This window comes from Rhinolophus sinicus, linkage group LG14, assembly GCF_036562045.2.
Source record: "Rhinolophus sinicus isolate RSC01 linkage group LG14, ASM3656204v1, whole genome shotgun sequence".
Taxonomy (NCBI): Eukaryota; Metazoa; Chordata; class Mammalia; order Chiroptera; family Rhinolophidae; genus Rhinolophus; species Rhinolophus sinicus.
Window position 1 is genome coordinate 30,737,145 of NC_133763.1, and position 24,801 is coordinate 30,761,945.

The window sequence follows — 24,801 nt, forward strand, 5'->3', positions numbered from 1 at the left end:
TATTTCAGGTCAACATTTCCAAAAGAAAAACATTCTGAAACAGGATTCTAAACCATCTTTAAACAAAATAATGAAATTTAGAACAAAGTTAGAAAAGGAAATAAGCACAGATGGTCCTGACAAGGCTGAGATCATAAAAACTCAGGTAATTGGGAATCATAACCAGGAAAAAGAAAACATGGAGTTTGTAGCATTTATGGGAGAAAAGTGTGTTGAATGAGCAGAGAGGAGAGCTAAATTCTCTGAAAATGCTCAATTTTGATTCAAGATGTGATGTCAGATCCACAGGTTATTCACGAGGAGATGACCAAGCACCAAGATACTGGATCTGCCCAGGGGACTCACACAGGACCAGTCAATAAAGTTCAGCCACGGCAGGGATGCTCAAGTCTCTTCTACCATGACCCACACAAAGAAATGGAGTTGACATGGTGATGCGGGAACCCCATACAAAAATAAACATGTCAGCAAACTAAAACCAAAGCTCTCCTGAACAATACAATCTGATATTTTCTATTCTCTTCTGCTTCTGTTTTTTAATGCTTATCAGAACTATTAAATTGATTTCATGAGCTGTTAATGGATCTTGACCTACAATCTGAAACGCACTAGGTTAGGAGGCCAAGCACAAGCTGGGGACAGGCCTGGCCCCACAGCCAGGATGAGAAGAGCTCGTGCATGTGCGGTCTATTCACTGCCATGCATGGCTCTTTGGCTCTTTCAGCTGCCTGGGGCAGGTGAAGCACTGCTCATACACACTGCACCTCTACTTCTAAATCACACTTAAACCTGCTTCACTGCAAGCCCCTTAACAACAAGAGGCCGCTTGTCCTTTGTACACAATATGACAAGGAGACTGAGCTGTAAACATCAGGAATTTGTTGCATCAACATTCATAACACAAATCAAGGAGCCAAACTTTCTCTCTAAGTGTTTCTAAATAAGTCCCAGCATGGATGGTTCAGGTGCAAAATCAAATTCCTCAGAATTCTTGATGGTTCATCTGCTGAGATCACATTGGTGTTGTGTTTCTCTCCGAGTTTCTTTGTTAATCATCTTCTCTGGCTTGGTCTTTTTTATACACTACACAATTTAACTACAAACACCTCTCCCATGTTTTCTATCATTTTCAAACATAAAAATCATTAACAATTTTCCCCTAGATTGAAGTGTCTATAAATATTTTAGACTCAGTTGAATTTCTTATGGAATTTCCATCCAGGAGCAGAGAAGCTACCAATGATCTTCAGTATTTTGCCTGAATTAAAAAAAACATACACACACACAAAACCTATAAAGAACCCGGGTGCTGGGAGTTGTCCAAGAGCATGAGAAATAGAGCAAAGAATGATTCTACAGGGGCAGAAATGAGGAAGGTTTAGCTTGAGAAAATATTTTCAGGAGTGTCACAAATTGAGTGTGTGAGTGGAAACCATACTGGAGAGTTAGTGTGTAAGCTGAGGAAAACATCCTTGATATGATTTATGATTTTAACACCTGTGAATGTGCTGTAGGTAGATGAAAAGACGCACAAAATCAGGTCTCAGAGGTAGGAAAGCAGAAGGAAAAAAGTGGGAACTCATGTTCTGACTCTATACAAAGAAATCTCTATAAACTTTGCCGTAATTTTCAAGTACAACATAAAAAACTGCAGAGAATTAAGATGAAATAAAATCAAACTCAATTTAAAGAAAATATTTTTTGATTATATACCAGGTCTTATGCTAGATGCTGTGTGTCCTACAAGGTTAGGGGAGGCTAAAGGATAAGGAGTGAAGATGAAGAGAAGCAAGCTGGTGGACAGCAATGCTGACACGTAATTACAAGGCAGCGGAATGAAGGAAGTGCTATCACAGAAGGTTAAACCAAAGGCAAGGGTCTGATAGATGAAACTGCACCTGAGGTGACAAGTTATCCAGTACGGCTGCACCTCAGAGCACATGAGGTACACAACAGGAAAGGACACAAGGGGCCTCAGACTCACTCTTCCCCTCACAGTCTCCTGAACTCAAACAATATGTGGTCTTTCAGGTCTGGCTTCTTTCCTTTAACATGATGTTTCCGAAGTTTAGCGGGCTGTAGCATTTACCAGCCCTTCATTCTCTTGCATTGTTGAGTTGTGTTTCATTGCACAGACAGACCTCATTTTGTTTATACACTCACCAGTGATGGACATTTGAGTTGTTTCCACTCTTACGCTATTATGAATAATACTGCTGTAAGCACTCATTCACGTCTTTATGTAGACACGTTTCATTTCTCCTGGGTGAGTGTTTAGCTTTTTAAGAAAGTGTCTAACCAATTTCCAAGGTGGCTACACCATTTTGCACTCCCACCAATGATGCATGAATTCCCACTTCCCATATACTTCCCAGCACTTACTTTGAGTACAGCCGTGCTACTGTAGGCTGTGAAACAGTACCTCACTGTGGGTGCAGTTTGCCTTTCCCTGATGACTAAGGCGTGTCCTTCCTGCTCTGCTGCACTCTGGACCCCACATCCGTAGGTCCTGCCTCCAACAACTACTTACCTCTACTGATTTTGTCCTGTCAGTAGACGAATAGGTTTGAATCCTTCCCATCTCAAAAACAAAACCTAAACAGCCCTCTTATCTATGAAAGGTGATTTCCTCTTTGTCATTTTCTCCTCTTTGTAGCATCTGACTAATAGAATACCTGTTTTTCCTACAGAAATTATTATATCCAAAGAAGCTCTTATTCCAGGGATATGCATTCATGATTATCAGCTATCGCTTATTCTAGGAGGGTGCGTTCCATGGGGTCTAGTTTTCTAATTCAGTCTCAATTTTCCTTTAGATCACTACACTTCAGGTGCTGGAAAGATACTCTTGAAATTTCTGCTTGAACACCACATATGGGTATCTTTATCAATGAAGAACAATGTCTATATCAGAAACAGAAAGCAGAACGGAGTGTCTCAAGCAGTATCTTCGGCTCAGGTTAATAATTAAGCTCCATTAAATACATAACATTACAAGGTGAAAGCCCCTTATTCAACAATGCTGGAGAACATGTGCAACAGATAATGAAAACAAAATATTCCCTCTAGAGATGAAGCTATTCTTCTTAAATCCCGTCCACCAATGTGCTCCTGCTGAGAATTCAAATTCTTGAGTTTCACATTCTAAACCTACTGATTCTTCCCTCTACCCATGCAAACACTTTTAATGAAACTTTCTTCTGCCTCATCCTGAACTCTAGTCCTTCAACTTCTCCCTAATGTCACATTCAAATCTTATGAAATATCGAAAGGCCTCTGTGGTAGGCAGAATTGTACGATGGTCTCCAAGACTCCTGCCTCCTAGTATACACACACCATACAATTTCGAGTGTGTGGGGTAGACCAATGAGTGTGATGGGATATCACTAATGTCATTAGGTTACTGATCAGTTGACTATGAGTTAATCAAAGGGGAGGTTGTCCTGGGTGGGCCTGACCCAATCAGGTGCTCTGTTGAAAAGAAAGTAAAGCATCACAGGGATGTGCTCCTGCTGGCTTTGACCATGATGTAAACTGGCACGTTGCGAGAGAAGGAGCCACACGGCAAGAACCTGAGCTTAGCCTCTGGGCCTGGGAGTGGGCCCCAACGGGCAGCTGGCAAGAAAATTGTAACCTCAGTTCTATAGCCCCAAGAAAATTAATTCTGCCAACAGCCAGTGATTTTGAGGAGGACCTTGTCACAGATAAGATCATAGCCCGATGACAACTTGATTTCAGCCTTGTGAGCCTGAGTAGAGAACCCAGCCAACTTGGACCCAGACTGCTGACCCAAGGAAACTGAGATAATAAATTTGAGTCATTTTAAGCTGTCAAGTTTGTGGTAATTTGTTACACAATAATAAAGAACTAATACAAGAGTTTAAAAGTATTATCCTCCTTTCTTTCTGTTTGTATCACTTCAAAAACAGTTAATCAGATGATAGAATTTTAGCATGAATATTTTCATCAAAGGTTGGAAAGAACTAGAAGCCAACAAAAGCAAAACCAGCACTTATCACATAATTACAGCTAAGCTGATTCTATTCTTCAGGCATGGCTAAATTAAATTCCATTCCAATTCTGCTTACAATTTTGGCATCAACGGTCACGTGACCACTACAGTACCTCGGTCCTCCAGTGCGTTACCAGCAAGGTTAATCGTGTGGAGTCCTGAGCTGGGATTATGTGATAGAGCACTGGCCAGTTTCTGTGCAAAGTCTCTGGAAATAAACAAAACAGTAAGATTAAATAACACTCCATGCAAAACTGCTCAAATAAAACACCTAAAGCTAGAACAGCTAGAGTGAAATCTGAAAAAAAAGGGCGAGTGAGAGAGAGAGAGCGAGAGGGAGAGAAAGAGAGAGAGAGAGAGAGAGAGAGAGAGAGAGAGAGAGAGAGAGAGAGGTTTTCTTTACAATATTAAACTATATATCATGTATTCGTTAGCAGCCACTCTATTTTACACAAGTATGTATTACCATTTGAGAATCCATAGTCACAGCCAGAATGTGGTTCATTTTGATTAGCCAAAACCTCATTCAGAAGGAAAAAATATATTATTACCCCATTAAAGATATAGTTTCAGGATGCTATTAATAGTACTGGTTGGCCCCTCCATAACTTAAAAAAAAAAAATCCTGAATTGAGCCTGCTTTTCATTAAAAATGCAATAGGCTATTCATACTATATCTTAGTCCCCATTTCATGCATTACTCACAAATGCAAACCTGATTGCTCTAATTATTGAGTTTAAAGGCTACAATTGCTAGCACCATATTTTAACAAAAATCAAAATCACTATTTTAGGTATGTCTAACTTAAAATAATGCACTAAGTGCTATGATTCTAAAACTGCCAACCCTCCTCACTTAGTAGCAGTAAAGTCTTTGTTCTAGCAGATTCAAACTCTATCCCCACATAAATCTTGGGTATAGACTACGGAACCACTAAATGAAGACAATGTTAGTGTGAATTTGGAAAGGGTGGGAAATGGCTAAAACAGATCAAAGCAAAGCAGTAAAATCATATGCAATAGTTATTACTATGACTGCCACCAATGACACTCATAAAAGCTAACATGTAGCATCTAGAATATGAAAGATACTTCTCTGAACACTTTACAGATACTAATTCATTTCCTCAGAATTATAATTCTGTAAGGTAGGGACTAATATTATCTGCACTTTAAAGATAAAGAGACTGAGAGGCAGAGGGCTAAAATAATTTGCCCAAGGCCATGAGGCATTTGGCTCAAGGGTCCATGCTTTCAACCACTATACCATGCACCACACACCGTCAGAAACATCAAGTGACAAACAGTAAATGATGTTATAAAATCTGTGACCTTTGTGATAATAATGGCGATTATAGCAATTTTTTTAAATAGGGAAAACCTGATACTCTCTCTATATATGTGAGTAGCTCAACTTTTTAAAAAACTATATATTAATTTTAGAGGAAATGGCAAAAAGTTTTAAAGAACATATTCATATATTCAGGAAAATACTCACATTCTAAGTCCAGCGCTTTCCAACACCAATTCTTCCAATCGATTGGACCTACTCACCACCCTCAAGATCTGTTCACAGACATCAGTGGACTATAACAGAAAACATTCTTTAACCATGCCATAAGTCTACAAACAAGCTCACTTCATTGTTACAAACCTATGCAGATGCAAAGTTGCAATTAAATAAAGCATTCACTTATACATTTATTCAATTCAACAAACTTTAACTGAGCATCTACTACAACACGCCATCATGATGAAGGTCCTAAGGACGCAATGACATAAAGGACAAAGTCTCTGTCTTCAAGAGTGTACCATCCAGCAGGGGAATCAGACTAGAAAATATACATTATGATAGAATAATAAAAAAACCACTTGGGTGATGCTGTGGGCACACAGAGTAACATCTCACCCAGTCTTAGGAAAACCAAAAGGAATTCTCAAAGAAAGTGACATGCAAAATGGAGAGTAAATGGCAGTGAGGATGATGATGCTGATTTATTTACTGAGCTCTTGTCATGTGCCAGGCACTGAGCTAAGCCCTTTATGTGTATTTCATTACAAAAGTGTTAATTAAGTAGTATTATTCCTTTTTTAAAGATTAAAAAAATAAGGCTCAAAGATGTTATGTACTTTAAAGGGATGCTGAATAAGCACTTGGTGAATGTTAACAACTGTCATTGATGTTCCCCTTAGTATTCTCTAACAGAGGGTAAAATGGGAAACAACCTAGTAAAAAAGAACTCATCAAATAATTGCCTCATGTTAATAAATATTATGTTTTGAAAAATTATGTAGTTGTAAAATTGTATCTGTTGAAATACTTTAAATGCTTAAGATATAGTGTTAAATGAAAATGCATAATTAAAATGAAATATTCAATAAAGATTACAACAATTGAAATGGCTAATGTATGTTAGCAAAAATTTTGAGGGGACTGAAAAACAAAGTGTTGTGCCTGGTGATGGAACTGTACATTATTTTTCTTTTAAATTTTTACTTATTAATGTTTTAATATTTATTTATATTTTGCCTTATTCCAAAACTAATTTAAGGTGACTCCTGACCTTAAAATTATTGATACATTTGAATGTGATTTTAAAATCTCATTACAACCTAGAGTCATTTTAATCCTTTATGATATTTTTTAAAAAGGGGGGGTGGAAATCATCTTATGTGTGCCATGGCATACAATAGTCAAAGCAGTTTATTTTCTTAAATACCACGTAAAAATATTACAGTTCCTTTATTATCAGATGACGAATACCCAACTGGATTAACCATTTTTGGAACAGTCTGAAATGCAGCAGAAGTTCTGTAGTCGAGTATCCTTTGCAAAACCTGACTTAGAAGCAAACAAAGTCCACAGCATCTAAGGCTCTTATAACTCTAATGTGCTGTTTGATTCTACTTGATTTATCATGTGGCTTGCACACTGTTCTTGCATTTCTAACGTGTCCCATGGATTGATGAGGGAAGAGGAAATTAATTCCAATCGACCTGATGCCTACAATTTACATTATGCTTCTAGTGGTGATTTTCACAATGGTGACCCCTTATCAGAATAATTCTTTGTCTGACAATATACAATGAAGGAGAACTGATCTTACTCTGTGTTGTCATGATAAAAAGTGGTCTCAGACAATGAATATTTCTTCAAGGGTTATCCTAATTTCCAGAAGCAATCAAGGTATCATGACCTTTGTAGGCCTTCCTCACAGAGCACTCAGAAAAATAATTTGCCAAAGGAGGACTTTCATTTACCCCTTGGATATAATCATGGCAATAACATTTATAAAATGAAGTGTAGGAAAAGTATCCAACTTTTCTTTAAGATGCTGGTAGGGGAGAAGTATAACAAGTCATTCAGGATTACATTAATGCTGCTACTTTTTGTTAAGTGCCAACTACATGAAAGACATTGTTTTCTATACTGAAAAATACATAGTGATGAAAATTTTAAAGAGATCACACACAAAACCTAGATACCAAGTAAAATGTGACCATTAGAGTAGTGTCCCCAAATGTCTACTGCATGTTCAGCCCTATGTTCACTGATTTAGGAAAAAAAATTTTAACAAAATAATACAATGACTCTCCAAGAGCTTGCATTTAGTGAAAAATAAAATGATGATAAACGAAGAATTGCTATTCTTTTTAAAGATTGCTGTGTTATCCCAAAGACAATTTTTCATTTTAAAATACCAAATATTAAAAATATACACATATGTATTTTTGTGGTTAAATCTCAGCTAATGAAAAGCAGTAAGTCCTGAAATCCTGTCGCTCTCCTTCCTTCTATCCCAGGATACCCAGGAAAGTATATGAGCAGTTATAGGCTTTGTTTTACCAGGACTGAAATCATTAGGTGCCTTTTTTCTTTCCTAAACATCTAAGGCAGCAGAAAGGAGATGATGCCTGGGAGGAAGGATAATAGAACGGAAGCATGACCTGGACACATTTTTGCACTAGTGAGTTGAGACAATTTCCAAAAGTGGGATATCCATCACCTCTTCAGAGCTCTCATGTGCCCCATTTTGAAAATGATGAATTTAGGTGAATGTTGAATGAGACAGGAAAACTGATAGAGAAGCATTGTTCTCTCTGATCCCATAATCTCTGGGCTAATCTACTTCTCATTTGTCAAATGGCTCCCCTCTCCCATCTATAACCTCTGCTGGCGCAGTCCTGAACATAGTCCCTGGCCCAGCAGCAAGTAAGAGGCTTCTGTTCCCAGATCTGCCATCGTGGCTTTCTGTCTGTTCCTTGAGAGTTCACCTGGCTCCTCCTCCATCCCCATCTCCATCATCACTGACCTCAGGTACTCCCCCGTTTAACTGATGTAGTTTCCATAATTCATGTTCCCACATTTGTTTATTTCTCAGTCTCTTTGCTAGTCTGATTATGGTGATGGTAATTACAATTTAACAGGTAGGAAATGCCTACAGTACGTCAGGTACTGTATTAGAATTCCTGTATGTATTATTTACTCATTTCAGTAACCTGCAAATTATTTATATTGCTATGTCCATTCATTCATTCAACAAAGTAACTTGACATCTATTTATTAAACCAATTTTTATTCAGTAGCTATTATGAGCTACATAATAAGCACTGGATAGAGATGAATAAGATGAGCTCCAACTAGCTCTCAATAATAGATACACAGGAAGCTGAAGTTCTGAAGGTCAAGTTACCTATCTAAGGTCACCAGGTCTTATAATAAGAATAAGAATCTGAAACCTAGGTTTCTTTTTCCAAGTCCACCTTCTTTCCTACACCACAATGACTCTTAATAGGCCCCTCGTGAATTCAGCCCGTGCCTTAAGCCACTCACCCACAGGCCAGTTCAGAGAACCAGCAGCCTGTACTCTAGCAAATCTCAACCTTCTACTTTCTAAAGATCTACATCTCAATCCAAACCCTATCTCTTCGCTATCAAAATCTTAAACCACCAATTTCTATGACCTCTGAAAGTTGGAGGCTTGAATATAAGAATCTCCAATAAAACAATGTCTAGATTATTTCCTGTTCTAAAATGAAGCAGCAGAAAGCTAAATCTCGGATTAGCATCTGTCCATATGGCTGCTTTGAACTTGCCAAAAAAAAAAAAAAAAAAAAACCAACAGAGCATCTTATTCCCACTGGTAAAACAGACCAAAAATTTGGCTCCCCCACATCTTATAAAAACTAACATATTTCACTTTGCTTACAAATAAATCTGCCCAAACCTCATTGAGAAAATTAATGTTAACTCCGTAACTCAACCGGACCAACTCTACCTGGTAAGTAAGGTTTTCCTAAATTCTTTGGAAGGAAAAGTTTTTGGCTTTTTTTTTTTTTTTTTTTTTTGGCTTAAGAAGACATACGTTTATTATCTTGCAGTTCTGGGGCTAGGAGAAGGGAGGAATGGGAAAGACTATTTATTTGGACTAAAGTTTCTTTTTTCAAGTAATTTTTTTATTAGTTTTGGGTGTACAAATACAACATAATGATTAGACATTTACACCCCTCACAAAGTGATAAGCCCTCCGACTCTACTACCCCTCTGACATTGTACATAGCTATTACCATACTGACTATATTCCCTATGCTATCCTTTACATCCCGTGACTATATATATACACACACACACACACAAACATATACATATATAACTATAGTTGACATTCAATATTATTCTGCTTCAGGTGTACAGTGCAGTGGTTAGGCATTTATATAATCTATGAAGTGGTCCCCTGATGAGTCCAGTACCCACCTAATACTCTACACAGTCTTTACGACATTATTATATTCCCCATACTGTATTTCACATCCCCATGACTATTTTGTGACTACCAATTTGTACTTTCTAATCCCTTCACCTTCTCCCCATCCCCTAACCCCATGCCCATCTAGCAACCACCAGTTTTTCTCTGTATCTCTGAGTCTATTTCTGTTTTGTCTGCTCGTTTATTTTGTTCTTTAAATTCACATATATGTGAGAGTACATGGTGTTTGTCTTTCTCAGTCTGACTTATTTCACTTAGCATAATATTCTCCAAATCCTCCATGTTGTTGCAAATGTAAGATTTCATTCTTTTTTATGGCAGATTAATACTCTATTGTATAAATGTATCACAATTTCTTTATCCAATCATCTTTTGATGGACATTTTGGTTGTTTCCATATCTTGGCTATTATGAATAGTGCTGCAATAAAATAGGGGTGGCTATATTTTTTTCAAGTTAGTGTTGTGAGTTTCTTTGGATAAATACCCAGGAATAGAATTGATGGATCATAGGTAGCTCTATTTTTAATTTTTTGAGGAACCTCCATACTGTTTTCCACAGTGGCTGCACCAATTTGCAATCCCACCAACAGTGCACAAGGGTTCTCTTTTCTCCACATCATCACCAGAACTTGTTATTTGTTGATTTACTGATGATAGCCATTCTGACAGGAGTGAGATAGTACCTCATTGTGGTTTTTATTTGCATTTCTCTGATGATTAGTGACGTTAAGCATCTTTTCACATGTCTATTAGCCATCTGTATGTCCTCTTTGGAGAAATGTCTCTTCATGTCCTCTGCTCGTTTTTTAATTGGGTTGTTTGGATTTTTTGGTGCTGAGTTGTATGAGCTTTTCATAAATTTTGGATATTAACCCCTTATCAGATGTATCATTGGCAAATATATTCTTGCATTCAGTAGGATGTCTTTTTGTTTTGCTGATGATTTCCTTGCTGTGAAAAAAACTTTTTAGTTTGATGTAGTCCCATTTTTTATTTTTTATTTTGTTTCTTTTGCCCAACGGGATACATTAGTAAAAATATTACTAAGGGTAATGTCTGAGAGTTTACTTCCTACATTTTCTTTTAGTTTTATGGTTTTGGGTCTTACATTTAAGTTTTTAATCCACTTTGAGCTTATTCTTGCATATGGAGTAAGAAGGTGATCCATTTTCATTTTTTTTTGCATGTATCTGTCCAATTTTCTAAGCGGCATTTATTAAATAGACTATCTTTACCCCAATGTAAATTGTTGCTTCCTTTATCATAGAGTAAGTGACCATATAGGCATGGATTTATTTCTGAATTCATATTCTGTTCCACTGATCTATGTGTCTGTTTTTATGGCAATACCATGCTGTTTTGATTACTGTAGCCTTGTAGTATGATTTGATGTCAGGTAGTGTGATACCTCCCGCTTTATTCTTATTCCTTAGGATTGCTGTGGTTATTTGGGGACTTTTATAGTACCATATAAATTTTAGGATTATTTGTTCTATTTCTGTAAAAAATGTCATTGGTAATTTGATAGAGAGTGCAGTACATCTACAGATTGCTTTGGGAAGTATGGACATTTTAACTATATTAATTCCTCCTATCCATGAGGATGGTATACTCGTATGTTTCCATTTATTCCTATCATCTTTAATTTCTCTCTTCAATGCCTTATAATTTTCTGAGAAGATATCTTTTACTTCCTTGGTTAGGTTTATTCCTAAGTATTTTATATTCTTTTTTGATGCAATTGTAAATGGGATTGTTTTCTGAATTTCTTTTTCTGATAGTTTGTTAATAATGTAACAGATTTCTGAATATTAATTTTGTATCCTGCTACTTTACGGAATTCATTTATCAGTTCTAATAGTTTTTTGGTGGAATCTAGGAAAGGAAATTCTGTGGAGATGGAATGCAAGACAGGAACATAAAATTTGCTATTTGCAGCCGTGCAAATGTAAGTTGAATAGTTTTTGCCAATAGAAGGAGTGTGTACTGAAGGCTACAATAAATGTGTCTCTCTCTGTTCAATATCTAAAATTGCCTGAAGCAGCTGAAAACATGAGGAAGCACTTCTCTGAAACATCTCATATTACAAACTTTATAAAATCTTATGAAGATCACGTAGAGGAAAAATACCTCCCCAAGAAATAACATGTATGCAGTTCGTCAGTATAGTAGAAAAACAAATTTTTAAAAAATATAACATGTATGCAGTTCGTCAGTATAGTAGAAAAACAAATTTTTAAAAAATATATAATTATCAGGTTTTTGAAATTCAGCATACCTAAGCAACATGGGCAACATCTTCACTAACTTACCAATTTCAGATCCTTAGAGGACAACTTTGTGAACCACTGATTGTATTCCAAAGCAGCAATGATAGGTATTAGGTCCCTAGAAACAGAAATAACAAAATACATGAACGTGCTCTAACAATACCGATATTGGCACTTTATTTTTAATCCATGACATCCAAGTTTATTTGTTAATTTATATTATTTCTATACAAACACAACATCCAACTAAATCTATTTTGACCGTAGACAATTAAATTCCCTAGAACAGATCTTTGGTATGATGTAAGCAGAATTCATAAAAGTTGAAGTTAAATTACCTATAGCGACTCTGATTCCTATTTGCAAAGGAAAAGATGTTTGGTAGCAGTGTTTGCTTCGAGAGCCTCCTTGCTCTAAAAGAAATCATATGTATGATTCCATACTAACAAGTCTTACTTCTTTAGAGTGCTCTGACATAAATTCTTTAACTATATCAAGTATGTCACATGTTCTCTAGTCAGAAGAATTTATACTGCAAGGACCATGTCTAGCCTGATAATAAATGATATCGGATGGATCCCCGATGCTTAGGAAGTGTCTTACAATCATTTTGTACTTTCTTGCAGTTTTCAATACTGAATATATACATGAGACGGCCCAGGTGTATTAGGCTTCAAACAAGCTTTTCAGCCATGGAGTGAAGCTATTTGCATCAGAGAACTACCACCGCTCTATTGTTCCAGACTTACCTACTACATGTCCCTAACTCACACTCACACCAAAAAGCAGATGGTTCACTAACTCATCAAACATACCATGCAATTTCAGTATCAGAATTATCTATTACTATGTTCAGCTATGAAAATCCATGTGTCCTTCGCTGTTTATACCATACATCCTCTCCTCTATAAGGTCCCCCAAGTCACCCAGCCAGCACATTGCTTGCATCTCTATTTAGCATCTATTTTATTCTGTCTTATATTCGTTTTCTGCTTAAACATCTATTCTTAGTCATCCCAGGTTGTAAGTTCTTTGAAGACCAATTCTGTTTCAGTTCTGTGGCATAGGTGAAGCCTTATCAGTTTATCCTCAGGGCAAATACTCGAAATTTTTACAGAAATAGAAAAGAAAGTCAGAAAGTGGAAAGAGAACTGAAAAATCAGCATTATTTCATAGCTTCTCAGTAACAGGCCTCATGCTAGATCATCTCACTTAAATCTCAAAACAGAAGGTTAATTATTGCTTACATTTTACAGATGAAGAAATAGATGTTCAGGGACACATAGTGAAACTAGGCCAAAGGGACAGGACTACATACAGTCAAAGCCCAGACCCTGACATACCACATGTGTGCAGTTTCATCAGATGTGCTTTAAAACAGCAAAATGAAAGCCCATATAAAAAACCATGCAAAGGAAGTAGTCTTAGTCGTGTGATTCCATGTGCCATTTTCCTACTTTATTCACATTAAGTTTTAGATTTAAAATGAAAATTTTAGATTAAAAAGTAAGCACCACTCTTTCCACAGTTGTTTTATGGTCTTCATTCTCTTCATCTCCCTCCACTGACGAAGTGCTCAGAACAAGTCCCGGCAGCTCTCTTGTTGTCTCATGACAGGTTGTAGCTTCTCTGAGGGTAAATTCCACCTCCTTACAAAGGCCCCCGAGACCCACAGTGCTGAGAGTCTACTCCTGTACCACTCCACTCAGGAACTAGGGCAACACTCTTATCTCAGATCCTTATGTGGATTTAATGTCAAGCGGTGACTACACTTCAGAAGTTCTTTATTGTGTATTCTGTTCTGTCAGTTGATGTGAAGTACAGCTGGCTTTTGTTATAATGAATGAATTTTCAGGCACTAAAGAGCATATCATTAACCAAATAGTTTTACGCTAATGCAATGGGTAGGGCAGCACCATATGTACACAGGACATACAAAAACCTTGGAAAAAAATATCCTGGTACATTAAAAGTCTAATCTAATACTTAATGACACCAGAAATGTAAACATTAAAAAATTTAAAAATATACAGCAGTCTAGGTGCACATTTGTGTGATACAGTCAATGACTGCAATTAGTAAAAACTGCATATGAAATGACAGACATAAATGGTCCCAAATATTGACACTGTGTTTTTCTTAAAGAAATATAGCAAAATGTTATAAGGATACCTTGCCTGGTGGTAGCATTATAGATGATGTGAATTTTTTTTCTAACACAATTCGTATACAATATTTTAATTTTTTGATAATGATCCATAATTGAAAAGAATTACAAAATGTTCTATGGATGACGTAAATAACATTCTAGAAAAAAATTTCCATGAAAAAATGATGGAGGCTAGTTCATATTGGTATGGTCTGCCTAACATGTTTCTCTGAATTACTTGAATGTTTAATGTTAAAAACCAACTATAAGGAAACAAAACAGCTTAATGCATTCCATAAACATTTACTTAGTACCTACTAAGTACCGGGCAGAGTTATCAGGCTCTGAGGGTTAAGAGGTAAGAGCAGGTCTTGTTTCCTCACTGTACTCCAGTGGTGGACAAAGACCCATGAGCAACTATCTGCAGCACAATGGGAGACATGCCGAGTAGGGAGTATGTTCCAAATGCCCTAAGGACACAGGAGGACAGCAAGTACTTGAGCCTGAAGCAGACAAGGAAGCGTCCACAGGGCTTGAAAGGCAGGAAAGGGCCAACAAGGCAGGGAAAAGGGAACAGCGTATTTCAAGTAATTAGAAACAGCTTGTATGAAGGCATGGGAACCTGGAAATTCCCAGCAACTACATCCATTCAACATGTGCCAGCTACTGTGCATCAATCACTGGGTGTGACACAACAATGAACACAGTGAGATGGTCCATCCCCTGGTGACACTGACAGCCTGGCAAAGCCTGGCAGAAGACTCAGGAAATGAAAGCAACTATAATAGAGTGAGATGAACCCTGTGGAGCAGGGGACTATGAGATACTATAGTGCACATCAGAAGAACACTAATCAAGAAAAGGTAGGTCAGGGAAAGTTCTTACAGGAAATTATTGAGCTACCCTGTTTCCCCAAAAATAAGACCTAGCCGGACAATCAGCTCTAATGCTGATTGTCTTTTGGAGCAAATTAATACAAGACCTGGCTTTATATTATATTATGTTAGATAAGACCCTGTAAGTTATATTTATTATATTATATTATTTTATTTTATTCTATTTTATTATATTATAACGGGTATTATATTATATTATACCAGTCTTATATTATATTATATTATGTAAGACCAGGTCTTATATTATAGTAAAATAAGATCTGGTCTTATATTAATTTTTGCTCCAAAAGATGCATTAGAGCTTATTGTCCGGCTAGGTCTTATTTTTGGGAAAACATGGTATCAGAGATGAGGGAGGAGGATGGGACACATATTCTAGGCAGAAAAAATGGTCAATAGCTCGTGGAGCAGGGGGAGAATGGGAAACTGTTATTGAAAATTGATTTACTGAAGTCTTCTAAGGAAAGGCAACGGCCTACTTCTTGACCTAAGTGGTGAACATAGTGGTTGACTTTATAATTATTTGCATTTCAGTACATGTCTCTAAGGAGACAACTATAAGAAAGGCCTGAGTACTTCCGGAAAAATGGCGGAGTGAGGTGAGCCTCTGTAAAGCTCCCCTGGAATTTACAAAGAATCGAACAACAAAAACTCCACAAAGGACTCCCTGCACAGCAGACAGGCAAGACGAAGAGGCCCACTACCGACTGAAATCACCTACAGGTGGGCGATTCGCGCGAGTGGAGGGAGGAGGAAAGGGAGAAATGCGCAGAGACGGAGCCGCGCGGGCGCAGGACGCAGACCTAGCTCAGTGCTCCGAGCTCGTTGCTTCCCGGAACTACCGCAGCTGCAGGAGAGGGAAGAGCTCGGACAGCTAGGGCTCCGCCAGGGCTCCACAGGGCTGAGGGGACAGCATATACCACGGCTGAACCCAACGGTCACGGCAGAGACCTCGGAGAAAAGACTGAGGGATAAAGGCTGAAAACGGTGGTTTAAGCCCTCACTGCCGAGCAGAGAACGGAGCCTTAGGCACTGAGACTAGCCGCTCCCTCCCTCCCCTCACAGACTCGACCCACCCCCACCTGCCCGGTGCTAGAAGCGAAACAGTAGCAGTGTCAGACCAAAACAACAGAAAATTTGCTGTTTTGAGAACCGTGGGCGGCAGACACAAATTCACAGCCCAACTAGTTCCAGCAAAGGGGAGAGAGCTGTGGAAGCAGGACCGGCTGTGGTATGGTCGCCGCCGCCATTGCTCTGGGCCACCTCTCACAACTCACCCCGCCCCTGACCCCACCTATCTAGGCGGATCCCTGCAGGAGTAAACAGAACTGCTGAAACATACGGGCTCTGAATCAGGAGCTGGAAGAGCTTTGGAACATCAAAAGCTCTCCGCATACCCACCGGGACACTGTGCCCTGTGACCTAGACGAACTATTAACAGAGGAGAAGCCCGTCTCCCAGGGAATCCCCTCATTGTGTGAGAAGTTGGAATAGTGCAGAGAAAACATAGCACTACCGTGTGGGAGAAGAAATATAAGTTGCAGTTGGAGAAATAATAAAACATTCTACCAACAAGAACTGGCAAACGAAAGACCGCTTTCTATCAACCTGTTGCAGAAGTCACTCCTACAGATGTCTAGGAAGAGAAATAGTAAACCAGTAATCGCCATGAATAACCAAGGCAACAAGATAGCTCAGAAAGAAAGTGAAAAATCTCCAGAGAAGGCACTTAAAGATACAGAAATATGTGACTTAAATGACAGAGAATTCAAGATTGCAGTTCTGAAAACACTCAATGAGATACAAGAAAAAAAAGATAGGCAGTTAAATGAACTCAGAAACTCAATCAAAGAACAGCATGAGCATTTTACGAAAGAGATAGAAATTTTAAAAAAGAACCAAATAGAATTTCTGGAGATTAAGAACTCAATAGAAGAAATTAAGAATGAAATAACCAGCTTAGGTAGTAGAGTTGACCAGATGGAGGAAAGAATCAGTGACATCGAAGATAGAAACCTGGAAATGACACAGATAGAAGAAGAAAGAGACTTGAGACTTAAAAGAAATGAAAGAACTCTACAAGAACTTTCTGACTCCATCAGAAAGAGCAATATAAGAATAATGGGCATACCAGAAGGAGAAGAAAGAGACAGGGAACAGAGAGTATATTCAAACAAATTGTCAATGAGAACTTCCCAAATTTGTGGACAGAACTGGACCCTCGAATCCAAGAAGCAAATAGAACACCTAGTTACCTCAATCCCAACAGGCCTTCTCCAAGGCACATTGTATTGAAGCTGTCTAAAATCAACGACAAAGAAAGAATCCTCAAGGCAGCCAGGGAAAAGAAGATGGTAACTTACAAAGGAAAGCCCATTAGATTATCATCAGATTTTTCAGCACAAACTCTACAAGCCAGGAGGGAGTGGAACCAAATATTCAAACTATTGAAAGAGAGAAATCATGAGCCAAGAATAACATATCCAGCAAAGATATCCTTTAGATATGAAGGAGGAATAAAGACCTTTCCAGACATACAGAAGCTGAGGGAATTTTCTAATACACGACCTGCACTACAAGAAATACTAAAGGAGGCTATTCGACCACCATCAACAGGGACAATTTGTGGCAACCAAAACTCAAAAAGGGGGAGAGTAAAGGCCTGAACGGAATATGGGAATGGAGAAAGTAAGCGTGCTGAAGAAAATGGAATACTCTAAATATCAAACTTTCTTTTACATAAACTTAAGGGTAACCACTCAGAAAAAATCCAGAACTGAAATATATACTGAAATAAAAGAAGAAACAGAGGAAACATCATAGAATACCACCACACAGAAATAATAGACAACAACAAAAGGCAAAGAAACAATGGAGACACAGCCTTACCAGAAAACTAAAGATAGAATGACAGGAAATCCTCACATATCAATAATCACCCTAAATGTAAATGGACTGAACTCACCAATAAAAAGGCACAGAGTAGCAGATTGGATCAAAAACTAAACCCAACCATATGCTGTCTCCAAGAGACACATCTCAGCTACAAGGACAAGCATAGACTCAAAGTGAAAGGGTGGAAATTGACACTCCAAGCAAATGGTACCCAGAGAAAATCAGGTGTAGCCATAATGATATCAGATGAAACAGACTTCAAGGTGAAAAAGATAACAAGAGACAAAGATGGACATTTCATAATGGTGAAGGGGACTGTACAACAAGAAGACATAACAGTCATCAATATTTATGCCCCCAATCAGGGAGCACCGAAATACACCAAGCAACTACTAACAGAACTAAAGGGAGAAATTGACCAAAACACAATTATACTAGGGGACTTAAATACATCATTGACAGCTATGGATAGATCATCCAAACAGAAAATAAATAAAGAAATAGTAGCCCTAAATGACACATTAGATGAAATGGACATAATTGACATTTATAGAGCACTTCATCCTAAAACATCAGACTACACATTCTTTTCTAGTGTACATGGAACATTCTCAAGGATAGACCATATATTGGGACATAAAATCAGTCTCAACAAATTTAAGAAGATTGAAATCATACTGTGGGGAGCCATGGTTACAGGTAACTCTGAGCCTTACAGAATGGCTCGGTTTATGCTTAACCTGTTTCCTCCCCTAAGGCATTGTCTCTGCCTACACCTGGAGGGTGCTTACAAGCTACTGAGGCCAGTTCCGGACACAGAAGACTGATGGCTATCAGGGTAACTGATAGGATAATTACTTTTGGGAGTTTCAGTGATTTTGTATCCTCTATGTAAAAGTTAAAAATTTACATTTGCTAAGGTAATGCATATATTCTTTGTTAAGTTGCACGTACTCAAACTGCATATCTACGAGGCCAACATTACCCTGATACCAAAACCTGGTAAGGACAGCACAAAAAAAGAAAACTACAGACCAATATCTCTGATGAATACAGATGCAAAAATCCTAAATAAAATTCTAGCAAATCGAATACAACAATGCATTAAAAAGATTATTCATCACGACCAAGTGGGATTCATCCCCAGGGCACAAAGATGGTTCAACATATGCAAATCCATCAATGTGATACATCACATAAACAAAATAAAGGACAAAAATCATATGATTATATCAATTGATGCAGAAAAAGCATTTGACAAGATACAACATCCATTTATGATTAAAACACTTAATAAAATGGGTATAGAAGGAAAATACCTTACCATAATAAAGGCCATATATGACAAGCCCTCTGCTAATCTCATAATTAATGGGGAAAAACTGAAGCCCTTTGCTCTACGTTCAGGAACACGACAGGGATGTCCCCTATCACCTCTGCTTTTCAACATAGTGTTGGAAGTCCTTGCCAGAGCAATCAGGCAAGAGAAAGAAATAAAAGGTATCCAAATTGGGAATGAAGAAGTTAAATTATCACTCTTTGCAGATGACATGATGCAATATATAGAAAACCCTAAAGACTCCACCAAAAAGCTATTAGAAACAATCAATGAATACAGTAAAGTTGCTGGCTACAAAATCAACGCACAAAAGTCCATTGCCTTCCTATATACTAACAATGAAATCTCAGAAAAAGAAATACAAAAAATAATTCCTTTTGCAATTGCAGCAAAAATAATAAAATACCTAGGGATAAACTTAACCAAGGATGTGAAAGACCTATATGCTGAAACTGTAAGACATTTTTGAAAGAAATTGAAGAAGACACAAAGAAATGGAAAGACATTCCGTGCTCATGGATTGGAAGAATCAACATAGTTAAAATGGCCATATTACCCAAAGCAATATACAGATTTAATGCAATCCCCATCAAAATCCCAAGGGTATTTTTTAAAGAAATAGAACAAAAAATCATCAGATTTGTTTGGAACCACAAAAGAGCCCGAATAGCCAAAGCAATCTTAAGAAAAAAGAACAATACTGGAGGTATCACACTTCCTGACTTTGGCTTGTACTACAGGGCTACAATAATCAAAACAGCATGGTATTGGCAGAAAAACAGACACATAGACCAATGGAATAGAATTGAGAACCCAGAAATAAAACCACATAAATATGGACAGATAGTTTTTGACAAAGAAGCTGAAAACATACAATGGAGCAAAGACAGCCTCTTCAATAAATGGTGCTGGGAGAACTGGATAGCCACGTGCAAAAGAATGAAACTGGACTGTTATTTGTCACCAAGTACCAAAGTTAATTCAAAATGGATCAAAGACTTAAGCATAAGACCTGACATAATAAACTGCATAGAAGAAAACATAGGTACTAAACTTATGGACAATGGGTTCAAAGAGCATTTTATGAACTTGACTCCAAAGGCAATGGAAGTAAAAGCTAAAATAAACGAATGGGACTATATAAAACTTAAAAGCTTCTGCACAGCAAAAGAAACCATCGACAAAATAAAGAGGCCACCAACTGAATGGGAGAAGATTTTTGCAAACAGTGCCTCCGATAAGGGGCTAGTATCCAGAATATACAAGGAACTCATGCAACTCAACAACAAAAAAACAAACAACCCAATTGAAAAATGGGCAGAGGACTTGAAGAGACATTTCTCCAAAGAGGACATACAAATGGCAAATAGACATATGAAAAAATGCTCAACATCACTAATCATCAGAGAAATGCAAATCAAAACCACAATGAGATATCACCTCACCCCAGTCAGAATGGCTATCATCAACAAGACAAATAGTAACAAATGTTGGAGAGGCTGTGGAGAAAAGGAACCCTCATACACTGTTGGTGGGAATGCAGACTGGTGCAGCCGTTATGGAAGGCAGTGTGGAGGTTCCTCAAAGAATTACGAATAGAATTGCCATATGACCCAGCAATCCCTCTCCTGGGTATCTACCCAAAAAATCTGAAAACATTTAGAGATAAATACACGTGTGCTCCAATGTTCACTGCAGCTTTGTTTACGGTGGCCAAGACATGGAAACAACCAAAATGTCCTTCGATAGATGAATGGATAAAGAAGTTGTGGTATATATACACAACGGAATACTATTTGGCAGTAAGAAAAGATGATATAGGAACATTTGTGACAACATGGATGGATCTTGAGAGAGTAATGCTGAGCGAAACAAGTCAGACAGAAAAAGCAGAGAACCATGTGATTTCACTGATATGTGGTATATAAACCAAAAACAACAAAAGAACAAGACAAACAAATGAGAAACAGAAACTCATAGACACAGACAATAGTTTAATGGTTGCCAGAGGGTAAGGGGGGGCGGGGGGTGGGAGTGGGAGATGAGGGTAAGGGGGATCGAATATATGGTGATGGAAGGAGAACTGACTCTGGATGATGAACACACAATGGGATTTATAGATGATGTAATACAGAATTGTACACCTGAAATCTATGTAATTTTACTAACAATTGTCACTCCAATAAATTTAATTTAAAAAAAGGGGGGAAAAAAAAAAGAATGGCCTTAGCAGCACTGTTAATAATAGTCATTAAACTAACCAAAATGTCTGATCAATAGTAGAATGAATAAGCTATAGAACGTTTATACATTAGAATAAAAAACAAATAAAAGTAAAGAAACATAGCTACATACAACAACATATAAAACCTCAATTACTCAGGTACTTAACACCTATCTCTCAACCAGAGAATGGAGAGCTTTAAGTCTGAGAAGACCAAGTGTCCAGAAAGCACTTTGGCAAACACTTATGGAAAAGTCAAGGTCTGAACTAAGTGACATTCAGGATTCCTAGAATTTGTTACTCTAGAAACATCCAAGCCACCATGACAGCCAGACAAACACAGAGGCTGGGACCAAGGAGACTGAGGCGTAGATACCAGAAACAGTATCACAGAGCCAGTAATGATCAAAACTAATCTGGTCCCACTTACCTCATAGAGAACACACAAGATCGTACATAACGAATTCCATCTGAGAGTTCACTTTCCTGGATGGCTTTCTTAGGACATAATAGTAAGTGAGCACACAAGCGAATCTTGGTTAAATACTCACTTTGGCATTTATACAGGCCTTCCAAATGTTGTGCTGACATCATCTCACTGCAAAGAATTCCCTGGATTTCCCTGGTGGGGTCTGTATCAATCAGGATCAACCCTTTCTCATGCTTTCACAAAGCACTGCTGTGATTATATTACATAATGTAGAAAGGTTTCCAAACACCAGTGCTTGCCATCTTGATGGATTTTCTCATGAAGGGAATTGGTTAACAGCTTTTTACCATCAATCCATGGCATTTATTGTGCATCACATGGTGTTTTCGTTTGACCTCCTAGGAGACTCTTAATTACTATGTAAAATCACATAGATCTGAAGAGTAAAGAGAGCCTTGAGGAATGACACAGCAGTTTAGGGAATCCTCTTGCAAGTCTTGGCAACATGGCAACATGGTATTCCCTTGTATGTTTCCATATGACAGTTCTACCATTTCCTTAAAATGGCGGCAAAAATATTTAAGACTCCAAAATCCCTGAGAAGGAAGAGCCATGAAACCTTTAGAGGTTTAAAGCATAAAGTTTTAAAACCACATGGAAGAGTCATTTTTTATATTGTGCTGAAAAGAAACAAGACAGTTAATATTGCCTAACCTTTTTCCTGATGTAAATCTATTACACACAGTGCTGTTTTTGTTATTGTTGTTGTTATTAATCTAGCCACTAGTTGGGGTTTATAATAAAAGTTGCAACAGTTATTTCTCATCTCAGTTGACAGCCTGTGAATAATCTGAAGCTTCCCTTAAAATTCAAAATAACCAAGTTTTTCACTTGTATCTTTCCAGAAGAAAATGCCATCATAAAACTAATAAAAGCATCATAGAAAAGACAATGAACTACTCTCTGGAAATCCAAAATATTCTGTAACATAGACATGTTATAACTCTAGTCCTTTTTTGTTCCGTTAAAAAAACTGGTCACTTTATATAGTTGTTCTTTAAAAAGAAGGCAAGCCTTTTAGGATATAAAAATAGTGAGCATTAAGTTAAACACTTTTATGTACTAGAATGGAATGTTTTAAATTGATCCATACAGTCTTCACAATAACCCAGGAGGAAGGACTATCATTAACATCATTTTACAGAGGAAGACCCCCAAGGCACAGAGAGGTCAGAGAGCTGCCCATAGTCACAAAGTTAGTCTATGCAGAGCCAGGTTTCACACCCAGGCACCGTGCCTCTTGAGCTCCTTGTATAACTACTGTCTAACTACTCACTGAAGAGTAATTTGCTTTCCACATGTCAAGAGTCTTCAACCTAAGTCTTCCCTAAGATACAGGGAAGTCCACGGTTTTCAGATCAGAGATTGCAAACCCTTTTCATCACATTCAACCAAACCCTCAGTTTCTAATTTGAAAGTCAATACTATCAAGATGTATTCTGGGGGTGGCCGGATGGCTCAGTTGGTTAGAGCGTGAGCTCTTAACAACAGAGTTGCTGGTTTGATTCCCATGAGGGCCAGTGAGCTGCTCCCTCCACAACTAGACTGAAGACAACGAGCTGCTGCTGAGCTTCCAGAAGGGCAGCCAGCTGGCTCAGTTGGTTAGAACGCAAGCTCTCAACAACAAGGTTGCCAGTTCAATCGCCGCATGGGATGGTGGGCTGTGCCCCCTGCAACTAAGATTGAAAATGGTGACTGGATTTGGAGCTGAGCTGCGCCCTCCACAACTGGATTGAAGGACAACGATTTGGAGCTGATGGGCCCTGGAAAACCACACTGTTCCCCAACATTCCCCAATAAAAAATTTAAAAAGAAAAAAAAGGAGATGTATTCTGAAGTGATTTCTCAAATAATGATAGTGTTCTTGTTGCTTTGGACATCAAAATTAAATTGCTAATATTGGGGGACTATTTAAAGAAAGGTAAAATGTAAAAACAAAGAAGTCTAAATCGCTTGTCAAATTCTTTGCTATGCTAGATTCTAGATAATCTAATGAATTAACAGTTCTTACCTCATATCTGATCTGTATGACTTCATAAGAATTTACTTTTCCAGCTCTTATTTTCAGGCCAGATTTCCCTCCCTACTCCCTTTTCCCTTGCCTGCATCCTCCCTGAAATTATAAAGCCGCTGTAATAGACAGTGTGAAATAGTCCAGGAAAGTGTTAAAGAATAAAATTAATTCACAGATTTAAAGGATGTCTAGCAAGTCCCATAATCTACAAGGGAGAAAAGCACAGAAGTAGAGAGCAACAGTCCAGTGAATAACATCGTGATTATGTGTAGTCTATCTACACACCACAAGAGTGAAGGTTTCCCCTAATAAATCTTACAAACACTCAAAGGCTCAAAGGAGGTTTTTCATGCAAGAATACAGGTTAGCCACTCCACATGCTTCCTACACGCACACAATGCAATATGGAAAGGCTTGTAAAACTTGGGGCCACAGGAGTATCTCCCTGACATAGCCTCTCTGAGAATAATTTATACTTTACTCCATTGTATCGAGTTTGAAAATGGGGTTTGGAGAGCTTTAAAAAGTTTCAAATGACATGGATTAGCTATTCCTCCCTGATATCCTCATTTATATAGAGATATGTCCTCTATGTTATTAAGTCACTAGTTAGACCACTCACCAGCTCTGTGAAGGGTGTGACAACATGAAACACTTCGCAAAGGAGGACACTGCCAGATGTTTAAAAGAGTGGTCTCTGAATTTTTTGATCATTTCCTCCTAACTGAAAACTATTTTGAGC

At 37.9% G+C, this 24,801-nt stretch overlaps 1 protein-coding gene across 13 annotated transcripts in view; it reads right to left on the minus strand.

Moving 5' to 3' along the window:
* CARMIL1 (capping protein regulator and myosin 1 linker 1) overlaps positions 1–24,801 on the minus strand; it is a 351,277-nt gene that overhangs the window by 152,617 nt on the left and 173,859 nt on the right. For all 13 annotated transcript variants that reach the window (XM_074319291.1, XM_074319290.1, XM_074319289.1 and 10 more), the window contains 3 exons: positions 12,095–12,170; positions 5,511–5,599; positions 4,126–4,220 (listed from right to left, as the gene is read on the minus strand). In XM_074319291.1, the coding sequence (XP_074175392.1) occupies positions 4,126–4,220; positions 5,511–5,599; positions 12,095–12,170 (260 nt within the window). The remainder of the gene's footprint in view (positions 1–4,125; positions 4,221–5,510; positions 5,600–12,094; positions 12,171–24,801) is intronic.